The sequence below is a fragment of the Pantherophis guttatus genome, chromosome 8 (genome assembly GCF_059756535.1).
Source record: "Pantherophis guttatus breed Tessera chromosome 8, ASM5975653v1, whole genome shotgun sequence".
NCBI classification, from domain to species: Eukaryota; Metazoa; Chordata; class Lepidosauria; order Squamata; family Colubridae; genus Pantherophis; species Pantherophis guttatus.
This window is the reverse complement of record NC_142070.1, coordinates 62,394,548-62,415,252: the sequence shown is the minus strand read 5'-3', so window position 1 is coordinate 62,415,252 and position 20,705 is coordinate 62,394,548. Positions and strand designations below refer to the sequence as shown.

Here is a 20,705-nt window from a genome sequence, read left to right as displayed (position 1 = left end):
CAGCATTTTTTTTCTAAATTTACACTTTCATACCATTACACTAAATGACACTAAGGACAAGCAATATCAAGCAAATTGTTAATTTATGTATTTATATTTATAAATAATACTGTATATTAGAATAATCAAAACTGCCTTTCAGTTCTAACTGCAATTGAGGAGTTTTAGATTTTAGCTTGAGATACAACATTCCATTTTCTCTACTTATTCTATTTTTGCACATCTATCCAAATTGAAAGACCTAGTTTGGGAAAGCAAATCAACAGTAATTCCTTTTGCACTTTTCATTTTCTATTGTGCATCCAATTTAGGCCTATTGTACTACTGTGCAATGTGAATTTGCCTTCTCAGTCAACAGCTGCTGGATGTGGCTCAGTAGCTGGCATTTGCATCCAGTCATTCCTCCCGAGATCTTCCTCAAGGGGCATATATTGTTCTGGTCCTCTTCATTTAATGCATCATAATTAAGGACTCCTAAAGAAGAAAGCACAAAGGAAAAGCCAGGCTAAGCCAGATGCTCTAGCATTACATTTCTACAAGTTACTTTCCATTTATGTTGCAAGCTGTCATAACTGCTCCTGCAGTGTAGCATTTCAAGACTGGAAGAAGCAGCCAACTGGGGAAACTGTTGGTGGAGTAGATGGGAGAGGTGAATGTACTAGTTTCTCTTTAAACACTTCAGATAGCCTCTGCCCTAAGAAATGGTGGTAGATGTTATCTCAGATTCAGCCAGTATGATTGGTCTTGGTAATGAAATGGAGGAAAAGAATTCATTTTGTCCTTTGTTGCAAGTAGAACATGCCTTGATGCTATGACTCAGATGTCAAGGAAAAAGCTCCAGTAGAATCTGGAATGTCAGCTCAGGAGACAAAAAGTCGAGTTACTTGAGGCTAATCAAACACTCTGCAGAGTCAGATGATTTTGATAATGTTAAGCATTCCAGGGTAAGTCATGGACTATCTATGTTTGAAAGAAATGGCTATGTGGTAGATCTTATTGTCAATGGCTGAATTAACTTAGCATCTTACATAAAATAAAATGGCTTAGGCCCAGGATATCTGTCGGACCATCTGCAACCAGCAACAGCTTCCCATCGCCCAGTGCGTTCTCACAGGGAGGGCCTACTCAGGGTGCCATTGCCTAGACAATGTCAGCTAGCGACCCCCAGAGGTAGAGCTTTCTCTGTGGGTGCACCCACCCTTTGGAATCAACTCCCCCTGGGGCTCCAGTTGGCCCCTGACCTACGCACTTTCCGCCGCAAACTAAAAACATGGTGTTTAAATTGCCCAGCCTGGACTGATGGGGTTTTGATTATTTTTAATGTGTTTTTAATATGTGTTTAATATGTATTTTTAATATGTTTTATTTGGATTGAGATTGTATTTTTTAATTGTTGTGAGCCGCCTTGAGTCCTATGGAGATAGGGCGGCATACAAATCAAATCAAATCAATAAATAAATTAAATTAAATCCAACAATTCCCCCCAACTCTCCTGCTTACCATAATGCTTTATATCAACACCAAAAGATTTTTGCTTGTTCATTTAGATGCAGCTACCACATTATCCAATGTAGCACAGTAGAACTTTGGCCTTTCTGATGAGGGGTTCTGCAAAAGAGCTTGCCCTTAGATACTGGATCCTCTTCCACCTTACTGTACTTCTGAAGGACTATAAAAACACTAGCCTTTGAAGAAATACATCTGAGATGCAGAGTTTGAGACTATTTCCATAATAGTATTGCTATGGTACATACAATAGATGTTTAATGCTGAATGTTTTTAAGATTGTTTTGGCATTCCATAAGCACTACAGGAAGCTGTAGTAAATATACATAAAGATTAAGAAATCAGTTTTACTAAAGTCCAGAAATAGAATATATTAGGTTCAGAATCAATAGTTCTTGAATAGGAGAATGACAATTGGTCTCAAAATCTATGTTATGATGAAGTGAAGACAGAGGCTGTGAAGACTGTATGGAGAAAACTGGTTCCAGCTTAACCCCACCAAGACTGAGTAGCTGTGGATTTTGGGTGCCATGGATCCTGAAACTGGATAGATATGAATCACAACAGGATTACACTCAGATTCAATGCACAATCAGGGGGTTTCTCTTGGACTCGTTAATTCTGCTTAAAGTGCAGGGGATAGCTATGGCCACAGGTGTCTTTGCACAACTTCATATTGTGTGTCAACTGCACCCTGCATTCCTGGGTTGGAAGGAATTCTGCTAAAGGTCACAAATGCTCTAATCACCTCCTGTTTGGATTATTGCAAAATGATAGGTATAGGAATGCTGTTCAGGGTTAGATACTGCCCATATAATTCAAATACCTGATCCTTAATTTCATGCGTTTAGAAAATTCAGCTTAATTATCAGGTCTACCATTAGAAATAGTGCATATTCTGCTTATATTTATTTTGAATTTTTTTAAAAGAATAAAGCAGGTTGTATATATAACATTAAGAATAAAGTGTATTTATTATATCTTTTCAGAAAATTAACATATAATTTTTCACCAACATAAAGGAGAAAAAAGAATATCTTGCAAAAAATCTATGGGGAAAATCCATACTTCAAAAACCTTGCTTGTGCACATTAATATAACATTTATACATATATTCTGTGTGTATGTGCACACACTCTGTGTATACACAGAGATATACACGCACACATATATATACTGTATACGTATGTACACATGCTAAATACTAACACATTTTATTCATGACATTTATATATTTTTGTCTGTGTGTCCTTAGCATGTCCTTAGCATGTCCTTAGCGTGTCCAGCTTGCCCTTAGATACTGTATGTATGTATCTATGTGTGTATATACACACACACACACACACACATCATACAGTATACACACACACAAAATCACATAAATACAGCTATCTGAAATGACTCAAGACAATGTACAATAGATTAAAAGCATCTTTAAACAAAACAAAACAACACAAGATCAAATACAACAATGTCAACAATTGGAGAATACACAATATTTAAATAGAAGTCATTTAAGCAGTTCATCAATTGCCTTGATCCAGGGCCTGCTGGAAAAGTCAAGCGTTTTCTTGAAGGACAGCAGGGTCAGGGCTAAATGGATCTCAGGAGGAATGCTATTCCGGAGGGCAGGAGTGGTGATCCATAAGGTCCCTAAACAGAAAGCTGCAAGAGTGTTCTGAGCACAAGAAAAACCAGCTCCAGCAGTACATCTTGGGTCCTTGATGATCTAGGTTAAGCTCATGGTGGCCATGAACCTTTGAATCATTTTTGAGCCATTTCAGATTCCACATGGGGGAGTGTCCAAGTCTAGGAAACTTCACTACTACAAGCTTTGCCATGGGAAGCAATTGCACAGCTCAGGCAGGAGAGCTAGTACAGTAACTACAATCACAACTGATTCCTAGAATGCAACTTCACAAAGTTTCACAATAAAAAAAACAGGAAACTATCTGAGTCTTCTGCATGACAGTAACAACTCCATTCTACCTTCCCCCTAACCTTATCATCTTTATTCATTTATATCTAATACAGGTTTAAATATCAAATTAATTTAAACTGATATATTATTCCCTACAATATATCTAAACTGCATTTATTAGTTTGACATATTTGACATATGGATAAATAATCAGTACTTCATAGAAATATAAATGCTGTTTACATATGCATTATGTTTTCATGGGATTATATATGAACACATGATGAATCTGATTCACCCACATATAATTTTATTGTTTTTAAGCAATAAAATGAAGATAATTTGAAAGGTTTCACTACTTACTCACACGTAAAATGTTTTACTTATGGATAAACAGTAGAAAATATATTTTGCAGAACTGCATCATCATCAATTTGGAGATTCCACCCAGATGCAACTTGAAACAGAATTTTATTTTTTTTCCTGTTCTTGCCATTATAAGCTTGGAAAGATAAAAGAGTGCTATAGTATATATGAAATGCTATGCTCTGAAGGTTTAGAAACCTGTATCATGCAAACACAATCACTTTCAGTGCTCTGACACAAGTGAAATTATCCAAAAAACAACAACAAAACCAGGACTCCTAGAAAGGCTACATAAGAAAGGATCAGATTTTTAAAATTCCGAATGTTTTCAAGTTAAATTTTTTTACAGATCAAAGCATACTGGCAATCATATACTGTAATTTCCTTTAACATATGTTTTTCCTTGGATGTTGTTAAAGCTATGTTTTTAAAGCAATTTGCTGCTTTCTGGTTTGTATAATGGCCCTTTTTTACATATTGGATAGATATGAGACATGCTTCCAAAATAGATCAAAAAATTTGCCCTAAGTCTGATAAAATAGGGCGACTGAATTTTTCTGTGAAAGTCTTTCCATTCCTAATGTAAACATCTACAATATTTATGCATATAAATACATAAAATGTTTGATAATTTATTATTGTATGCTTAATAATATGATCAGCTTAAGAGTAGACATTGATTTTTATTTCATAAACCTTACATTAAACAACCTTCATTTCTCTTCCATAGAGAAAATGCATATGTTGTCTCAAATAACAGCAAATACATAGTAGAAGACTAACAATGTAGAAACTATCTTAATAGAATTACCGCAATACATTGTAAAAGCAGATTGGAAGAAACAGCTGGATAAGTACACTGATAATTGTCAAACAATGTTTATAAATTCTCTGGGTTTATGATTCTTGGTATCATAATTTCTCTTGCAGAAATGGTTTTGAGTACACAAGCATAAAGATAATGATGATTAGTCACCAAACATGGAGATGAAAAGCATATGTGTGAAATATTTTATGATTAGCAAGCATTTGCATGGATTATTTATGTTCATAACCAGAAAGGAAGACAAAAGATATTGAAACACACGTACAGCATAAATATTATAATATCAAATGCAAACTGAACAAAAAGCAGGAAAAGCAGGAAACTTGATGTAAGAATTACTGCTTATTATGGAATTGGACATAAAATAGAAGCAACTGCACTCATATCTGATACTGCCAGACTAGATAAATGGCAGGACAGGTTCACTCTGTTCTTCTCCAGCATTTCACCTGGCTCAGTTAGCATCATGTGTTACTTCCTTGAAGGCATGCAAAAAAAGTTTAAAAAGTAAGGTACTGCAATCTAATAATAATATCTGGCATGTCAGAAACATACTTTAATTGGTGAACTACAGGATTTAAATAGTTTGAAATATTATCTTCTTCTCATAGAATTACTGATATTTTTCTGCAACCTACTGTGATATGAATGTGTGATGTCTCAAAGGATAGAGTAATACGTGAGTTAATTCTTTCTCCTCAATAATACATCAAAGCATTAGATTCTATTTATTTTAATGAAGGCTAGGCTAATCTTGTTTACTTATCTCTTATAAATTAAAGCTTTATAAATTACTTATAAATTGGTTATTTATTACTTACTGCTTCCAAGAATGATGCTATTTTGCAGCCATTATATATGATAACAGTTTAATATTATACTGTGGCCATGAAAATAGATTTACTAAGAATCGAATGTAAGTGTTCCTCATATTCTTGGCAGAAGTTGGAAGTCATTCGTTGTATATATCTTTGTTTTCCTTTCTTTCTCTTTATACCTTTTTGTATTTCCATCCCTATTTTCTTCTTACTCTTTATCTTTACTCTTATCTATAGGGAGCTCCACCAATCTCATTGTACATATGTTGTGCAGTGACAATAAAGGTTATTATTATTATCGTTTTTCTTTATTGTTAGTTTATGTTGGTTTTTTTAATATTTTTAAGCTTCCCTCTGAAAAAGAGTGTCCTTGTTTTTATTTCCAACATTCAGATTATTAAAAAAAGATGCCATTTCAAATTTGCTATTTTGTGTTCTGAACCTCATGTTGTTTACAGTATCTATGATTGGCTTTAAAAAAAAAATCTCCCAGCCATGGAAACTTGAAACACATCAGCAATTAAAATTAAGTAACTTTAAAAATCAAAGCAATTAAAATAGACACAGAATCCATCCTTTCTGTCATTTGTTGCAGCTATTAAGCAATAAAAAGTAAAAAAAAATGTTCAGAAAAAATGTTTTTTTCCCAAGGTGAAAGACATAAATTAACTGTTGCCTGCTTGGCAGTAAAGAGGTCTCAAAGAGAGACGGAGATACAGTATATGGAGAGAGAAAGAGAGAGATGTTACATCATATTATAAGCACATGTGTGAGATTTTTAAAATATAAATATATTATAAAATATAAAATATGTATAGAATGTATCCTACATACTGCATTAGAAAGAATCCAGCATTCTACAATTTCAGATTTTGATCCATCAGAATACAAATCACTTGAAATTTTCCAATCAAAAGATTTAACAGCAGTTGTTTTAGCTGAGCTGTGTAAATGAATGTTATATCCTTAATTAACTAAATACATATTAAAATAAATACTATTTCTGTAGGCAGAACTTTAAATGCTCTTAATAAAAAAAAAATCTAGACAAGTAACATTTTAGACTATGTATAAATTCTATTACACATAATAAATTCTTTATTTCACACACATTTTACTCCTTGAAAATAATGTACAGTTAACTGCTTTCTCCTCTGTGGCTGTGCCGAATATTGGGCCTCAATCTATGTGCAAATGTATGATAAAATGTAACCATTTTTGAAAACAAATCTAAAGTTTAAGCCGTGTAAAAAAAGCTTTTGACTATAAATGTGCAAAACAATAAACTGATATTACTAGGACTAGACATTAAATAAATATAAATTCTAGTGCAGGAGAGGAAAAGATTAAAATTAATGTTTAATCAGTTGGCATTTTCTCAAAGATTTCCTGAAATACAAACACATAGTCTGGTAAAATATAATAGATAGTAATTGGCTGTCAAGATGGCAAATATATTAACATAGCAATATTTTTGGCTCATTTCTTCAAGAGGACATTCAGTTTTGCAACTAGAAAGCCTGATATAGACTTCATATGTAGTCCTTGCATCATTTTTTGGTTTGTTTTTATTTTGATGAACATGTTTTGATTACTCATATCATATCACTTTTGTTTTGTTTTTATTTTGATAAAATGTTTTGGTTAGTCATACCTCTGTGCCCTTCCTGGACAAAAACCAAACTTGCATTGGTTCTTTTTTACCCTTCATGGAAACAGGACCTCTGTGTTCTAGATGGAACTGTGGATCTGAGTTTTCTGGAGTCATCAGACATCTGAAATTAAACAGATTATAATTAAATAGGAGCATGAATGAAATATAAATGTAGAACATTGAATTTTGGAAGATTTGTTGACACCATTCAGGCTGGCTGTGATTCAATATAAATACATCTGGAACAGTGCTGGATGTTTCATCCATGAGAAACAGTGATTAGGTCTCTTGGGCTGCCAAAATCTGGATGACCACCAGAAGGGACCAGAGAGTTGCAGAAAACTTTTATTGTTGGCTGTCATCTGGATTTGTACAGCTTGGATCTGGTATCCTCCATCATAGCCTTCTTTGGAGCAACCATTTGTCTGGCGGCTATAGGATTTCTAACTGAAAAGAACGTGAGGGAACATAGATTTGGCTCTGTTTCTGATCTCCGAAGGCACAGCCTTTCAGTCAATCATTTCCTCCAGAGCATGACCACTCCTGTTATAAAAAATTAAATGACATTCACATCTCAGAAGCACAAACAGCAAAAGCATAATTAAAAGTCACACACATAACCTTGATCAGCAGTTCAACTGCTTTTTTAATAACTGCATCAAATGTACCAAATCAACAAGTTCAAATAATCAACATGTTTTGCAAAATATACCATGGACTGAATCAACAGGACATAAATGCACGATAAAAATGAATACATACACCTAAACAGAGCAGGCTGACTAATACAGCATCTTCTTGCATCTTTAGCAGACTCTGCAAGCAAAAAGACACAACAGAATGTCTAGAGTCCAATGATGAATGTATGACATTCAAGTCAAAGATTTCCCAAAAAATCAATCAAATCAAGACAAGCTATCAGCAAAGAGCTTTTGAAAAAAAAAACAGTAGCCACCAATAACATTGATGGTGGCGTGAGATTTTAAATATGCACTTGCACTTTGTTCTTTCATCTGTTGATTGCAGACCATTCAAAGACCCTTTAAAGATAACAAACATTGCAGCAGGCATTCTGAAAGTCCCTGTCAGGTCCACCATCGTGTCCTGCCATTTGTTGAAAGGTGGAAGGGAGGAGGCTTGCTGGCATTTTTCGCATGCTTTTGCTGTAGATGCTTGGGAATTAGGGAGGGGGATTGTCTTCGGAAATGGAGTAGACTCCCTCCCAGCCGGTTCCAGCCTGAGGATGAACTGTTCTCTGCCTAGTATCCTGGAGTTCCCGATAACAACCTTGTGGCATCACATTGGTTGCCGGTGGACTGGTCAGGAGGGGATTGGGCTTGGCAAAATAAAAGAATTGCTACTTTTCAGATTCTGCCTAATGTAAGGACCTGCCACTTCAATTTCATGTTGTGCTATCTCCCAGGGGGAAAAACTTATTTGCTTGTCCCCCATCTTCCTCCTCTTGGGTTTCCTGGGCCTCGCTGGTAGCAGCCTTGGCATGTGCCTCATGTGCCTTCAGGGTTTGTGAGGCAAGGCATGCAGTTCATGATGAATCCCTCCCAAACCCTGAAGGCACACCAGGCAGATGCCAAGGCTGCTACCAGTGAGGCCCGGCAAACCCAACAGGATGAGTGAGTGTCAGCACTAGACACCACGGTGGGAGTTTCAGTGCTCCAGCCGCGGCCTTGACTGTCGCAGGTAGGGCACCTAGTGGAGTTGCCAGGGCTCCTGCCCTGGTGGGAAGTGGCCAAGTGAGAGCCAGGTGCGGAAAGGCCCCACCCCTTGACGTGAAGTTCGATGGAGACTCCCAGCAGTTGAAATTCTTTCTGGCCCACCATCTGACATACATGCAAGAATATGGGCAGGAGATCCCTACCGAAGGTGGCAAGGTGAAAAGCATCATCCTGGCATTGGAAGGGGCCACAGCCTGCTGGATGGTGACCTTCCATAATGCAAATGCATTGGAGCTGAGAAACTTCAATCACTTTATGATGATGATTCATTGGCGATTCGAAGACCTTCTAGCTGACCGCAAAGCAAGGGACCACATCAAGACCATGAATCAAGGTCGCAGGGTAAGGGCAGAGGAATTCCGTGACCTGGCATGCAATCTTAATGACTGGCCAGAATGACTGGCCAGAAGATATCCTCATCAGTTGCTTCAAAGATGGGCTGAACAACAACTGGTACAATGCCTAAGTCTTGAAGGGAGCCCCTGCCACCCTTCATGACTGGTACATCCTGGCTGAAGAGTTGGAGATCAACCAAGTATGCAACAGGTCCTGCTCGACCCAACTGTGGAAGAAACTGGCCCCATAGAAGAGAGAGGCAGCGAAACCACAAAACCCATAGCTATGTTCCACTGCCTGGAAATGCTTCAAATGTGGCCAGGAGGGACACCAAGCAGCAGAGTGCAAAACTGGCTGCCAAGCCAAGATCCACCCCCCAGGCCCCCTGGAAAAGCCACAAATGCCTCACAGTGGACGAGGAAAATGGAACTGAAGGGAGTAGAGTTTGTAGAGTTCACCCCATCACTGAAGCGAGATGGAACTCTGACTCCACCAGCTGATGGCCAGGGGCTAACTGACACCGACACCAACAATGATCCCCTGGTAAGTGGTCCGGTCACACCAGATCGGTCGACACAGAGCTAAGTTTCCAAGCCTCAGGGTTGAAGGCCACCTTACAGACCCTGCGAGACTCAGGCTCCACCAGGTGCCTGGTTAACCCAGCTCTGGTTGAAAAATTAGGAATCTGTTTGAGGCAGCTGAAAGTACCCACTGCATTTTGCCAACTGGACAGATCCGTACCAGGGGCATCCCAGCAACATTTGTCACCGAACCCATAGAAATATGGATGGGGCCCACATAGAGACTTTAAGCTTCATAGTGGCCCCAGGGATGGAATGGCTTCTAGTTTGACTTAGCTAAAGAAGTGAAATCCATACATAAACTGGAGAAGGGGATTGCTAAAACTCTGAACGAGTTGCCCTCCCCGGGAACAAGTTGGAGTCCAGAAGGCAGCTTCTCCATGGTGGGAAATAGGGCAGTAATGCAGGGACAATAGAAGGACCGCCCTGCTATCCCCAAAGAATACTAAGAGAGGTGTTCAGCAAAAAGGGTTTGGACAAACTCCCCCTTCACTAGCTGATGAACTGTGCTATAGAAATCCTTCCCAGAGCTAAACTACCTAAGCTGAAACTAAATTTAATGACCTTGAGGGAGTTAGATGAACTGCGACTGTTTATTGACAAAAATCTTGTCCATGGTTTTATTCAACTGGCCTGATTCCAGGTAGCAGCCCTGGTTCTGTTCCATGAAAAGAAAGACAGGACTTCAACCCTATGCCTGAATTGCCCCTCAATGACCTACCCGAGTCACGTCACTGAAAGAGTGGGACTTCCAACTGAGAAATATGTGGCAAGTGGTGAGGAAGGCATTGGCGGATTCTAATGAGGCTTATAAGAAGCAAGCTGACAAGAAGCATGAAGAACCCAAACCGTTTAAGATTGGTGACCGAGTTTATCTTTCCACCTACTTCCTGCAATCTCTACAATCATCAAAGAAGCTGGGACACAAGTTTGTAGGGCTCTTCCCAATCAAACGCATCATTAATGCAGTAACTGTAGAATTAGATTTGCCCAAATCCCTTCAACAGGTTCACCCCGTGTTTCATTGCACCTTATTGAAGTCTAAGGTCACTTCTCCCATTAGACCTAAACTTCTACCAACCCCCAGAACTTTTCATGATAGAAGGGAAACAACACTTTGAAATCTGGGAAATTCTAGATTCCCGTAAGCATAGGGGAACCCTTCAGTACCTGGTGGCATGAAAAGATTTCCCAACAGCTCAGAATGAATGGGTGGATCACCACCATGTTAGAGCCCCTAAACTTGTAAAACACTTCCATAATCAGTATCCTGACAAACCCAAATGACATTTCTCTTGTTTTATGTTCAGGACTAATGTTGCTGTTCAGGGGGGCAGCATCTAAGGTCCACCATCATGTCCTGCCATTCTGTGAGAAGCGGGGGGGCTCACTGGCATTTTTCACATGCTTTTGCTGTACTGCTTGGGAATTAGGGAGGGGGATTGTCTTCAGAGATGGAACGGACTCCCTCCCAGCTGGTTCCAGCCTCGTTTCAAGGCTGTCAGGCCCTGAGGGTGAACTGTTAGCTGCCTAGTATCTCGGAGTTCACAACCTTGCAGGATCATATTAGCTGCCAGTGGACTGGTCAGGGGGAGTTGGGTTTGGGGAAATGAAAGAATTACTGTGTGTTTTGCTCGAGACTTTTCAGATTCCACCTTGCTTTCCTGAAATCACTCTCTCTCAGTAAACATTCTTTTGATTCAACTTAATGGATTCAAGAGTCTTATGTTCTTGAGGGACCAGCTGGGGCAAGTCCTTACAGTCAACATCACCAAGACCAAACACAGAGTACACACACTCATAATGCCCCTTAGGTTCGGAAAATAGATAGATCAAGGAAAATACAATGCACAATGTCAAAAAATAAAAACAAAATAGGGAGACAACCTTTCACTTTCCAGTGGTGGTATGTGAAAGCAGTGACAAGCAAATAAATAAAAGATACACTAGAATCCAGCATCTTCCATTATGCAGAATGTCTGATCATCCAAAGCCATCATCTGAATAATAGTACCTATCATAGTCATCCATGCACATTCCTAGTTAGGCTACTGAAATTTAGTATCTTGGTTTTCATTTAAATATTAAGATTATATTTGGCAAAAATTACATTATAAAGACCACTCAGACTGTTTGAAAATGATTACATTATTATCTGGGCAATGCTAAGTTTTTTACTTTAAATAGTTTACGTAAGATGACATGTATAAATTGAAGCAAAGGGACTACAGGTAATCCTTGATTTACCGCCATTCATTTAGTGACTGTCCAATGTTACAATAGCACTGAAAAAAGTGACTTATGACCAGTCCTTGCACTTACAATCATTGCAGCATCCCCACAGTTATGTGATCAAATTTCAGATGCTTGAAAACCGTATATTTATGATAACTGTTACATGTTCCAGGGTCATGTGAACCTCACAGCTAACAAGCAAAGTTAACATGGGAAGGTTGATTCGCTTAATGACTATGTGATTCACTTAACAATTGTGGCCAAAAAGATTGTAAAATAGGGTGCAACTCACTTAACAACCACATAACCAAGCAACAGAAATTCTGGTCTCAACTGTGGTCATAAATTGAGCATTATTTGTATGGTAAACTACTTCCATACTGTTATGACAAAAATAACAGGAGTGTATCCATATTTTACCAGGAATTTATCTCAAAATTAAACTTTAATTAATTAAATTGAAAGAAAATATCCTTAGAGTAAATTTCATAAAAGCACCTTAAAAGCAAACCACATTTGTGGTTTGGAAATAGATACAATGATACAAGTAAACTTAATTTCTCACCTATAAGTATATTCAGAGACATTGATCTTTCCTTTTTCACCTGTCGTTTCTGTTCTGCTTGTGAGATTTACAGTGTTCCCAAAAAGACAATAACGTGGCATCCTTTGGCCAATGACACCTGTGACCACTTCTCCAGTGTGAATACCTATTGTTATCTATTATAAAAAATTAATAGAAAAGAAAATGATATCAAGTTGATTTATTATTAGGTCAACAGTATCATTAGTAAGTAATGGGAATGTACTATGAATATGAAATTAAATATTAACTTTATGCTTAATTTTAACTGAATTTATATACCAAAATATGTAACACAACACTACAAACCTAGAACAAATATAGCATATTTCAACTTTTCACTTATACAACTGAACTAGAAAATCATTCAATGTAATTCTGAAAACATCTACACTTTCTCTAAGAATGGCAAAATAAAATTATGTATTTATAAATGTAACTAATTGCCTGGTAAAAATTGCAAAGAAATGTTAGTCTATTGGTCCATCTTAGAATATATTATATTATAGAGACATGTTAAATACATAGGATTTCTTCCCCTTGTCCATAATTTTAAACTAATGAATCCTCAGTTTTAAGAACTCTTTTATTTATAGCTATATACATTATGTCACAGAAGTGAATACACTCCCTCACATTTTTTAAATGTAAAGTAGCGAGTATACAGCTTGTATAACAGTATAAATGTGCTGCCCCTTCAAAATAACGCAACACACAGCCATTCATAGACTCATCAGACCACTGGACATGATTCCAGGAATCCATGTCCTAAGTCTGCTTGTCTGCAGCAAACCGTTTGCAGGCTTTCTTGTGCATCATCTTTAGAAGAGGCTTCCTTCTGGGACAACAGCCCTGCAGACCAATTTGATGCAGCATGCAGTGTATGGTCTGAGCATTGACAGACTAACCCTCCCACCCCTTCAACCTCTGCAGCAATGCTGGTAGCACTCATACGTCTATTTCCCAAAGCCAACCTCTGGATATGACGCTGAGTATGGGCGCTCAACTTCTTTGGTCGACTATAGCGAGGCCTGTTCTGAGTGGAACCTGTCCTGTTAAACCATGTATGGTCTTGGCCACCATGCTGCAGCTCAGTTTCAGGATCTTGGCAATCTTCTTATAACCTAGGCCATCTTTATGTAGAGCAACAATTAGTTTTTTCAGATCCTCAGAGAGTTCATTGCCATGAGGTGCCATGTTGAACTTCCAATGACCAGTATGAGAGAGAGCGATAACACCAAATTTAATACACCTGCTCCCCCTTCACACCTGAGGCCTTGTAACACTAACACGTCACATGACACCAGGGAGGGAAAACGGCTACTTGGGCCCCATTTGGACATTATCACTTAGGGGTGTACTCACTTTTGTTGCCAGTAGTTTAGACATGAATGGCTGTGTGTTGCGTTATTTTAAGGGGACAGCACATTTACACTGTTATACAAGCTGTATATTCACTATTTTACATTGTAGCCAAGTGTCATTTCTTCAGTGTTGTAACATGAAAAAATATTTACAAAATGTGAGGGGGTGTACTCACTTCTGTGACATACTGCAGCTATATGCTATATCTATATAGCAACAAGGAATTAGTAACTAAAAAAAGTAGCAGACAGATTTCTCGTAATATGGCTCCTCACCTTGCTTATTTTTATGGAGTTTAAAAACCTGAAAGTTGATTCTACATTAAGTCAGGACAGAAATTGCACCATAATAAAATCCCTAAATCCCATAATATGTTGCCAATCACTGACCTGAACAGATTCTCCATCAACTTGAACTTGTCCAGCTATTTCCATCATATCCAAAGCTAAGTGGCAGATAGAACGTGCATGATGAATGCATGGTTCTGGCAAGCCACTTACTGTCATATATTTGTCTCCAACTGTCTCAACCTAGCAAAATATAAATCTGAAAGTTATGATATTCCCTTCCTTTGCTTGCCTCAGTAAAATAATGACCTTTGATTATCAATCATCTGGCATTAAAGCAGTATCATTTCATTAGAAAGAGTATTTTCACAGTTATCAAACATGAACATATTTACTCGATCTTCCCCATTTTTTACAAATCCTAAGAAGCTAAAATCTTCAGTACATACACTTATATCAATAATTATGGGAGATGCATTCTTAACACATATAAAGGAAATCAAGTTCTGGAAAATTATATTAACTTCTCATCTGAATGTAGCACTTTTTTTGTCCCAAAATAACATAATTTCCATCTTAATATACCCACTGGCTTCATTTGCCAAAATTCCAGTATGGTCAATACAAGAAATTTTATTTAAAAATAAGTCTGAGATTAGGAAGTACATCAAAATAAATATCTCCCAATAAGCCACAAAAAGAAGTGCAAGACCACAGATCAGAACAATCTTTTCCTGGAAGAATAAACCTATTATCTATATTATTTTATAGCAGTAGTTAAAACAATTTTCCTGAATGTTATTCAACCCACAGTGACATATAATATTAAAAATTATCACTCTTGTATGGTTAAACATAATAAAATAGAATTTATTATTATTATGTTTATCTGTATACAAGGCTCTAACAATCTGTTGACCAAAACTGATATTTCATTCTATTTCATGATAAACCAACCTGGAATTTAACTTCAGATTGTAAATACTGTGCCTAGCATCAGACTATATAAGTCCATATTAGGAAAGTTGCCAAGAGGTAGTTTGAGACTTCAGTAAAATGTTTTGGAATCTGCAACCCACATCTCTAGCTTCTGTTGTTTGTAATACATAAAGAAATGTGCTCAGCCATACATCTTATACTATTTGTTATAAACTGGTCATTACAATGTTACCCTCTTCACAGAACAGAAATGAGATATCATATTTACCTTAAAAACAAATGGGTTTTTTCGTGAATCAGTCAAAATATCAAATCTTGTATAAAGATCGTTTAAAAGATTGACAATTTTCATAGCTCCTTCTCCAGAGGCATGTTTACTGCAGAAGGCATTGAAACCAACAATGCCACTAAACAATATAGTCACATTATCATAACGTTTTGCTGGTACAGGACGCTTGTGTCTCAGTTCATTGGCCACGGATGGAGGAAGCACAGAATACAATAATCTATATAAGTTTATGTAACAGTAGCAAGGAAAAAATAGAAAAGAAATAAATTGATGTTATTCTGATAAATTTATCATATTCATGTCTAGTATTCACTGATTAAAAAAAATAGCATATTCTACAGCAGACATTAATTTGTATTATAAAGTTTACTTCTAAACAAACAACACAATAAATATATACAGTACATTATTTTATACATTTATTTATTTATATTATTTTATTACTATTTATACAGGCATACACCATTTAAGCCTAATGTAGGCAAATTATATTCTGCTGAATAGATATATGGTTAAAATCCTAGTAATATGCTTCTTAACAATAATTATATTATCAATAGCTAACAATTTTTGTAGTACTTCATTTGGATTTGTTACATGTTTCTGATTTTTTTTTACTGATTTGAATTTAATGCAGCAATCTTCAACCTTTTTGGCTCTGCGAACCAGCAGGGGCAGGAGGTGGAAGAGCGTTTGGTTCTGCACAATCAGCAGGCACACATACTCACGAAGCTCCATTTGCACAAGCGGCAGGCATACACATCTGCTGCCTGCACAAATGCAGATTCATGTGCTCACTTGCATAGCCCGATTTCCCATGGACCATGGACTGGTTGTGAGCTGCAGACTGGGGGATTGGGAACCCCTGATTTAATGCCTTGGTAGTACAGTGGTTTAATGCAACACAGCTGCCTGCAATTTCTGCAGGTTCGAATCTTACCAGGCTCAAGGTTGACTCAGCCTTCCATCCTTTCTAAGGTAGGTTAAATGAGGACCCAGTTTGTGGGGGCAATAAGCTGACTTTGTATAAATATACAAAAGTATGAAGGCTATTGCTTAACGCATTGTAAGCCGCCCTGAGTCTCCGGAGAAGGGCGGCATATAAATCAAATTAAAAAAAAAATGCATAATGATTTTTGTAACAGAAAATACTGTTACAAAACAAAAATTGGATGACAAACTCAGTCGTAGCCCATGATACATTAGAATATCCTTGAGATACACTCTCATAAGTAGAAATTAATTTGGCAATGATGACTACATATTATGAGGAGTGAATTGCAACTCGCCTAGATTGTGAAGGCTGAAGAATGCATTTCATACAAAGCTTCAGAACCATGTCTTTTTAAAAAATATACATTAAAATTAGTAATTTATATGATTAAACTACATATGAACATTCCATTAGAAAGTTCAGACATTGCAGATTGTTTAGTTTAGTGGCATGACACTAAACTACTTTCACTGTATTCAAACATTTATATCTTCTTTATCCACCCAGACTGATAAGAGAAATGGTGACCTAAATATAAAGGTCACATGTGTGCAAGAACTGTAAATAGAAAACATTCTCAGGCTTCAACAAGAGACATGTTTGTGTTTCTTTGTTCAATATTTTTATCTTACTTTATCTAGAGTAATGACTTTAACTAGGCAATTAGGAATCAGAGTTGTTTATGAGCCTCCAAACAGAGGACAGCAGAGGGATAAAAATTGATTATTTATACCATTTCATATTCAAAGTAAGAGATTAAATCTTACGTATCTGTCTTCTTCTTTTCATCTTCCAAAGCTCTTAAAGTATGCTGGAGCCTATCCGTTAATATTTCCAGTTCTTGTGTCAGTTTGTATTCCTCTCGGAATTGCTCTCCCAAAAGGACCAAATCACGAGTAGCATCATGCAGGGGAATGTCACTTAAGTACAGTCCTCTTCTAGTTAAGTCATCCAAATTCATCACACTAATCAATTAAAAATGAATGAGAAAATGACAGGGCAAGATTTTCCTGGTACTTATGTAGAAGATACTGATTAATCTGTTTTGCAAGTATTCTTCAATTGCCAAAAAGTAACAATATATCTCTATTTCATAATTTAATACACTATTAATATTGCATTTTTTAATTCTTCTATGTGGTACATTTAACAACATTAGCATTATTCTGCTGCAATAACTGATTCTTTTACAACATTATTTGAAATCAAAGCCAAAATACAAGCAATTAAACACTTTTATCGGGGGACTTTAATCATTACCACCCATCCTTCTATTGCCTATATTTTTCTTAGTGTTATTATACTTTGATACTTTCCCCAGCAGTGATACTATCATCAGCTTCAGGAATGGACTTTACAGCAGGGAACCCTAACGCCGAGTCTGTGGACCAACACCAGGCCATAACATGCCAGAAACTGGGTCGCACAAACAAGCAAAGCCCCATCTGTTGGATGCAGGCAGCATACAAGACCACACCCCCTCCGGTCCACGGAAAAACCTCTCTCCATAGAACCAATTCCTGGTACCCAAAAGGTTGGGGGTTGCTGTTATATAGGGATGCAGGACAAGCAGAAATCACCTCCTGATCAAGAATCAAAAGGAAGCGGGCTTCCGGTTCTGGTCGCTGTCGTCGCCAGACGGTCTTTTATGACCACCAGCCCCGCCGCCCGTAAAGAGCCGCCTCCACAGCTGAGAGGCGGCTCGAAAAAACTCCGCTTCTTTGAAGAAGCGTGAGGAGAGCCGGCGAGAGCAGGTAGAGCCCCTGCGAAGTCCCCAGAGTGTCCTTTTTGCCTCTGGGGAGGAAGCAGGATGAGGCTCCCTATCCAGCTCGCCGAGGCTCCGGACTACGGGGGAACTCTGCTTATTGCAGAGCCAGACGGCGCGACCAACGTAATTAGTGAAAATTAAAGGATTAAAATAAACAGAGTGAAATCCGGATTTGGAATCTAAAACTGCAAGTATATATATTACCCCTGTGATTGGATTTAAGATTGAAGAAAGAATGAAGGTTTAAAATGGCGCCTGGCTTTAGCTGCTTGAAAGGAAAAAAAAAGCTGAAAGCGAAAGTGGACTTGCCTGATTGTTTCAGTATGCTATAAAGTATCTAAAATAACAGCGCTGGTTAGAAGAGAAGGAAAAAGTTTTTTTTCCCCAAACTGTCTTTATGTTCTATCTCCCTTAGAGACTTGATTAATTCTGAGAGGATTTTGTGCTGGTGAGAAGGGAGAGAAGATTTCCTTCTTAAAAAAAGAGTCTGTCTGCGTGGGAGAATGGCTTTAAAGCCAGATAACAAAGCTGTATGGGGGGGGGGGTTCCCCTACTCATAAATTACAAGAGCAGTTTTTAAGCACTGATTTTAAAGACTTGAAGGAATTTATTATTGTGCTTATGGACCAGAAGTTTGAGAAATTTCAACAGGAAACTAAGAAACTGGTGCAAGAAAGGCATGATAAGATAAAGCGAGATTTTTTGACAGTTCTGACTGGCTTCTCAGAAATAATTCTTCAGATTGATAAAAAAATCAAAGAAACCAACTTAGAAGTAGAGTCTAAAATGAAGGAAGCTGATTATAAGATCTATAATGTGGATAATAAAATGCAAAGGATTGAAAATGAAGTTACAATGATGCAATTTAAATTTATGGAATTTGCGGTAAGACTGAGGGGGATAAAGGAAAATAACAGAGATTTGAGAAGGATCTGTGCTGATGCCTTGGCTGTGATGTTAAAGGTTAGCCCTGAAGAGGCTCTGTCCAAAATTGATAAGATTTACAGAGTGAATTCTTGGGTAGCAAGACAAAGGCAATTGCCCAGAGATGTAGTGATATATTTTACAGATAAAAGAATAAGAAATGACATCTTGCAAAAGTCTTTTGTTTCTACCCTACAAGTGGATGGAAGGCAGATTGGGATTTACAAAGAGTTGCCGCCTAAGATGTTAAAAGACAGAAAAGATTTTGGATTTTTGGTGATTGAACTAAAGAAACAACAGATTCCATACAGATGGGATGTCCCAGTTGGCATAAGATTGACGTATCAAGGAGAAAGATATCGATTAAATACTGTTGAAAAAGCGGAAGAATTTTATCGCAATGTTTTTAAAATTGGCCCAACATCTCCACGTATATTGTCAGCGTCAGGAATACAGGAGGGAGATAAAGAAAAGCAAATTAAAGTCCAGTGGAAGCAGATGGAGGTGGAGCCAATGGAAATACAAACTACAGGGGGCTCTTTGGATGACTCGCGCTTGGATTATCCTTTAAAGGTTTTAGCTGGACCACTTAAAAACACAAGAGAAGCGGCTGTGGATCTTGATCTAATGTCCTGCACAGTTAAAGATCAGCATACAACTCGAACAGCATATAAACAAATTCCAGAAAAGCAACAACAGCAGAGCTTCAAGCCACTACAAGGCAAGAAAAAAAGCAGGTTCCACAAAACTAGAAAGTTTTAGACCAATACTTCTTTTGAATATGGATTATAAAATTTTTGTAAAACTATTATCCAACATATCAATGCCAGTTATCTAAGAACCGATTTATGTTTATGTAGGACTTATAGAAGGCAGATATATGAAAGATAATGTGAGGCAAATTATAGGCTTATTGGACTATCTTGAGAAGAATAAACAGATCCCTGCAGTGCTGGTGTTTAAGCATGTGGAAAAGGCCTGTAATTGAGTGAATTGGAACTTTCTATTATAGATTTTAAGAAAGATGGATTATGTGTACATTGAAGGGAATAATTATGAGGCAAGAGGACTACGGAACAAGGGCATTTGCAGTTGATCTGGTTGTTACCCTAACACGACTGATGGAATTAATAATCTAGATGGAAGACTTTGCAGAAGATATTATATGGAATATAAATATAAAGTCACTCGGGGGGGGGGTTATACATAAAAGTATTTCTTAACGATGTGGGCAGATGGCAACTAAAGACACTAAATACTCCATTGGAAGAAGGATCTGATGTGATTGTTTAGATTTTATAAATAATTATATATGGCGGACCTGCGGGAAAGTGGGTGAAACAAAACTGATAAGGTATATGGTGATAGATTAGGTTATACTGGAAAAGGGATGTTATTGAAGAATGGACTCTGAAGCTGGCTAGTCTTGTAGAAATGGTGAAGTTATCAGCATATATAAAAGACCGGACACAAGAGATTTATGTAAGGGAGTGGAGGATAGGGATAGATTATGTGTAGAATAAATATTAAACTAAGAAGTATTAGATAATTTTTAGATGAATGTTGTCTAGAAATGTATA

The 20,705-nt window shown here is 37.3% G+C and overlaps 1 protein-coding gene across 5 annotated transcripts in view; it reads right to left on the bottom strand.

Annotated features, from left to right (window-relative positions):
* Nucleotides 1–2,456: 2,456 nt before the first annotated feature.
* GUCY1B1 (guanylate cyclase 1 soluble subunit beta 1) overlaps nucleotides 2,457–20,705 on the bottom strand; it is a 104,146-nt gene continuing 85,897 nt past the window's right edge. For 4 of the 5 annotated variants that reach the window (XM_034432875.3, XM_087875283.1, XM_087875280.1 and 1 more), the window contains 6 exons: nucleotides 17,201–17,398; nucleotides 15,419–15,656; nucleotides 14,314–14,454; nucleotides 12,542–12,696; nucleotides 7,092–7,212; nucleotides 2,457–5,097 (listed from right to left, as the gene is read on the bottom strand). In XM_034432875.3, coding sequence (XP_034288766.1) covers nucleotides 5,074–5,097; nucleotides 7,092–7,212; nucleotides 12,542–12,696; nucleotides 14,314–14,454; nucleotides 15,419–15,656; nucleotides 17,201–17,398 — 877 coding nt within the window. In that variant the 3' untranslated portion in view covers nucleotides 2,457–5,073. Of the gene's footprint in view, nucleotides 5,098–7,046; nucleotides 7,213–7,853; nucleotides 7,908–12,541; nucleotides 12,697–14,313; nucleotides 14,455–15,418; nucleotides 15,657–17,200; nucleotides 17,399–20,705 lie in introns of those variants that run through there. The other variant, XM_087875281.1, reaches the window with a different exon arrangement.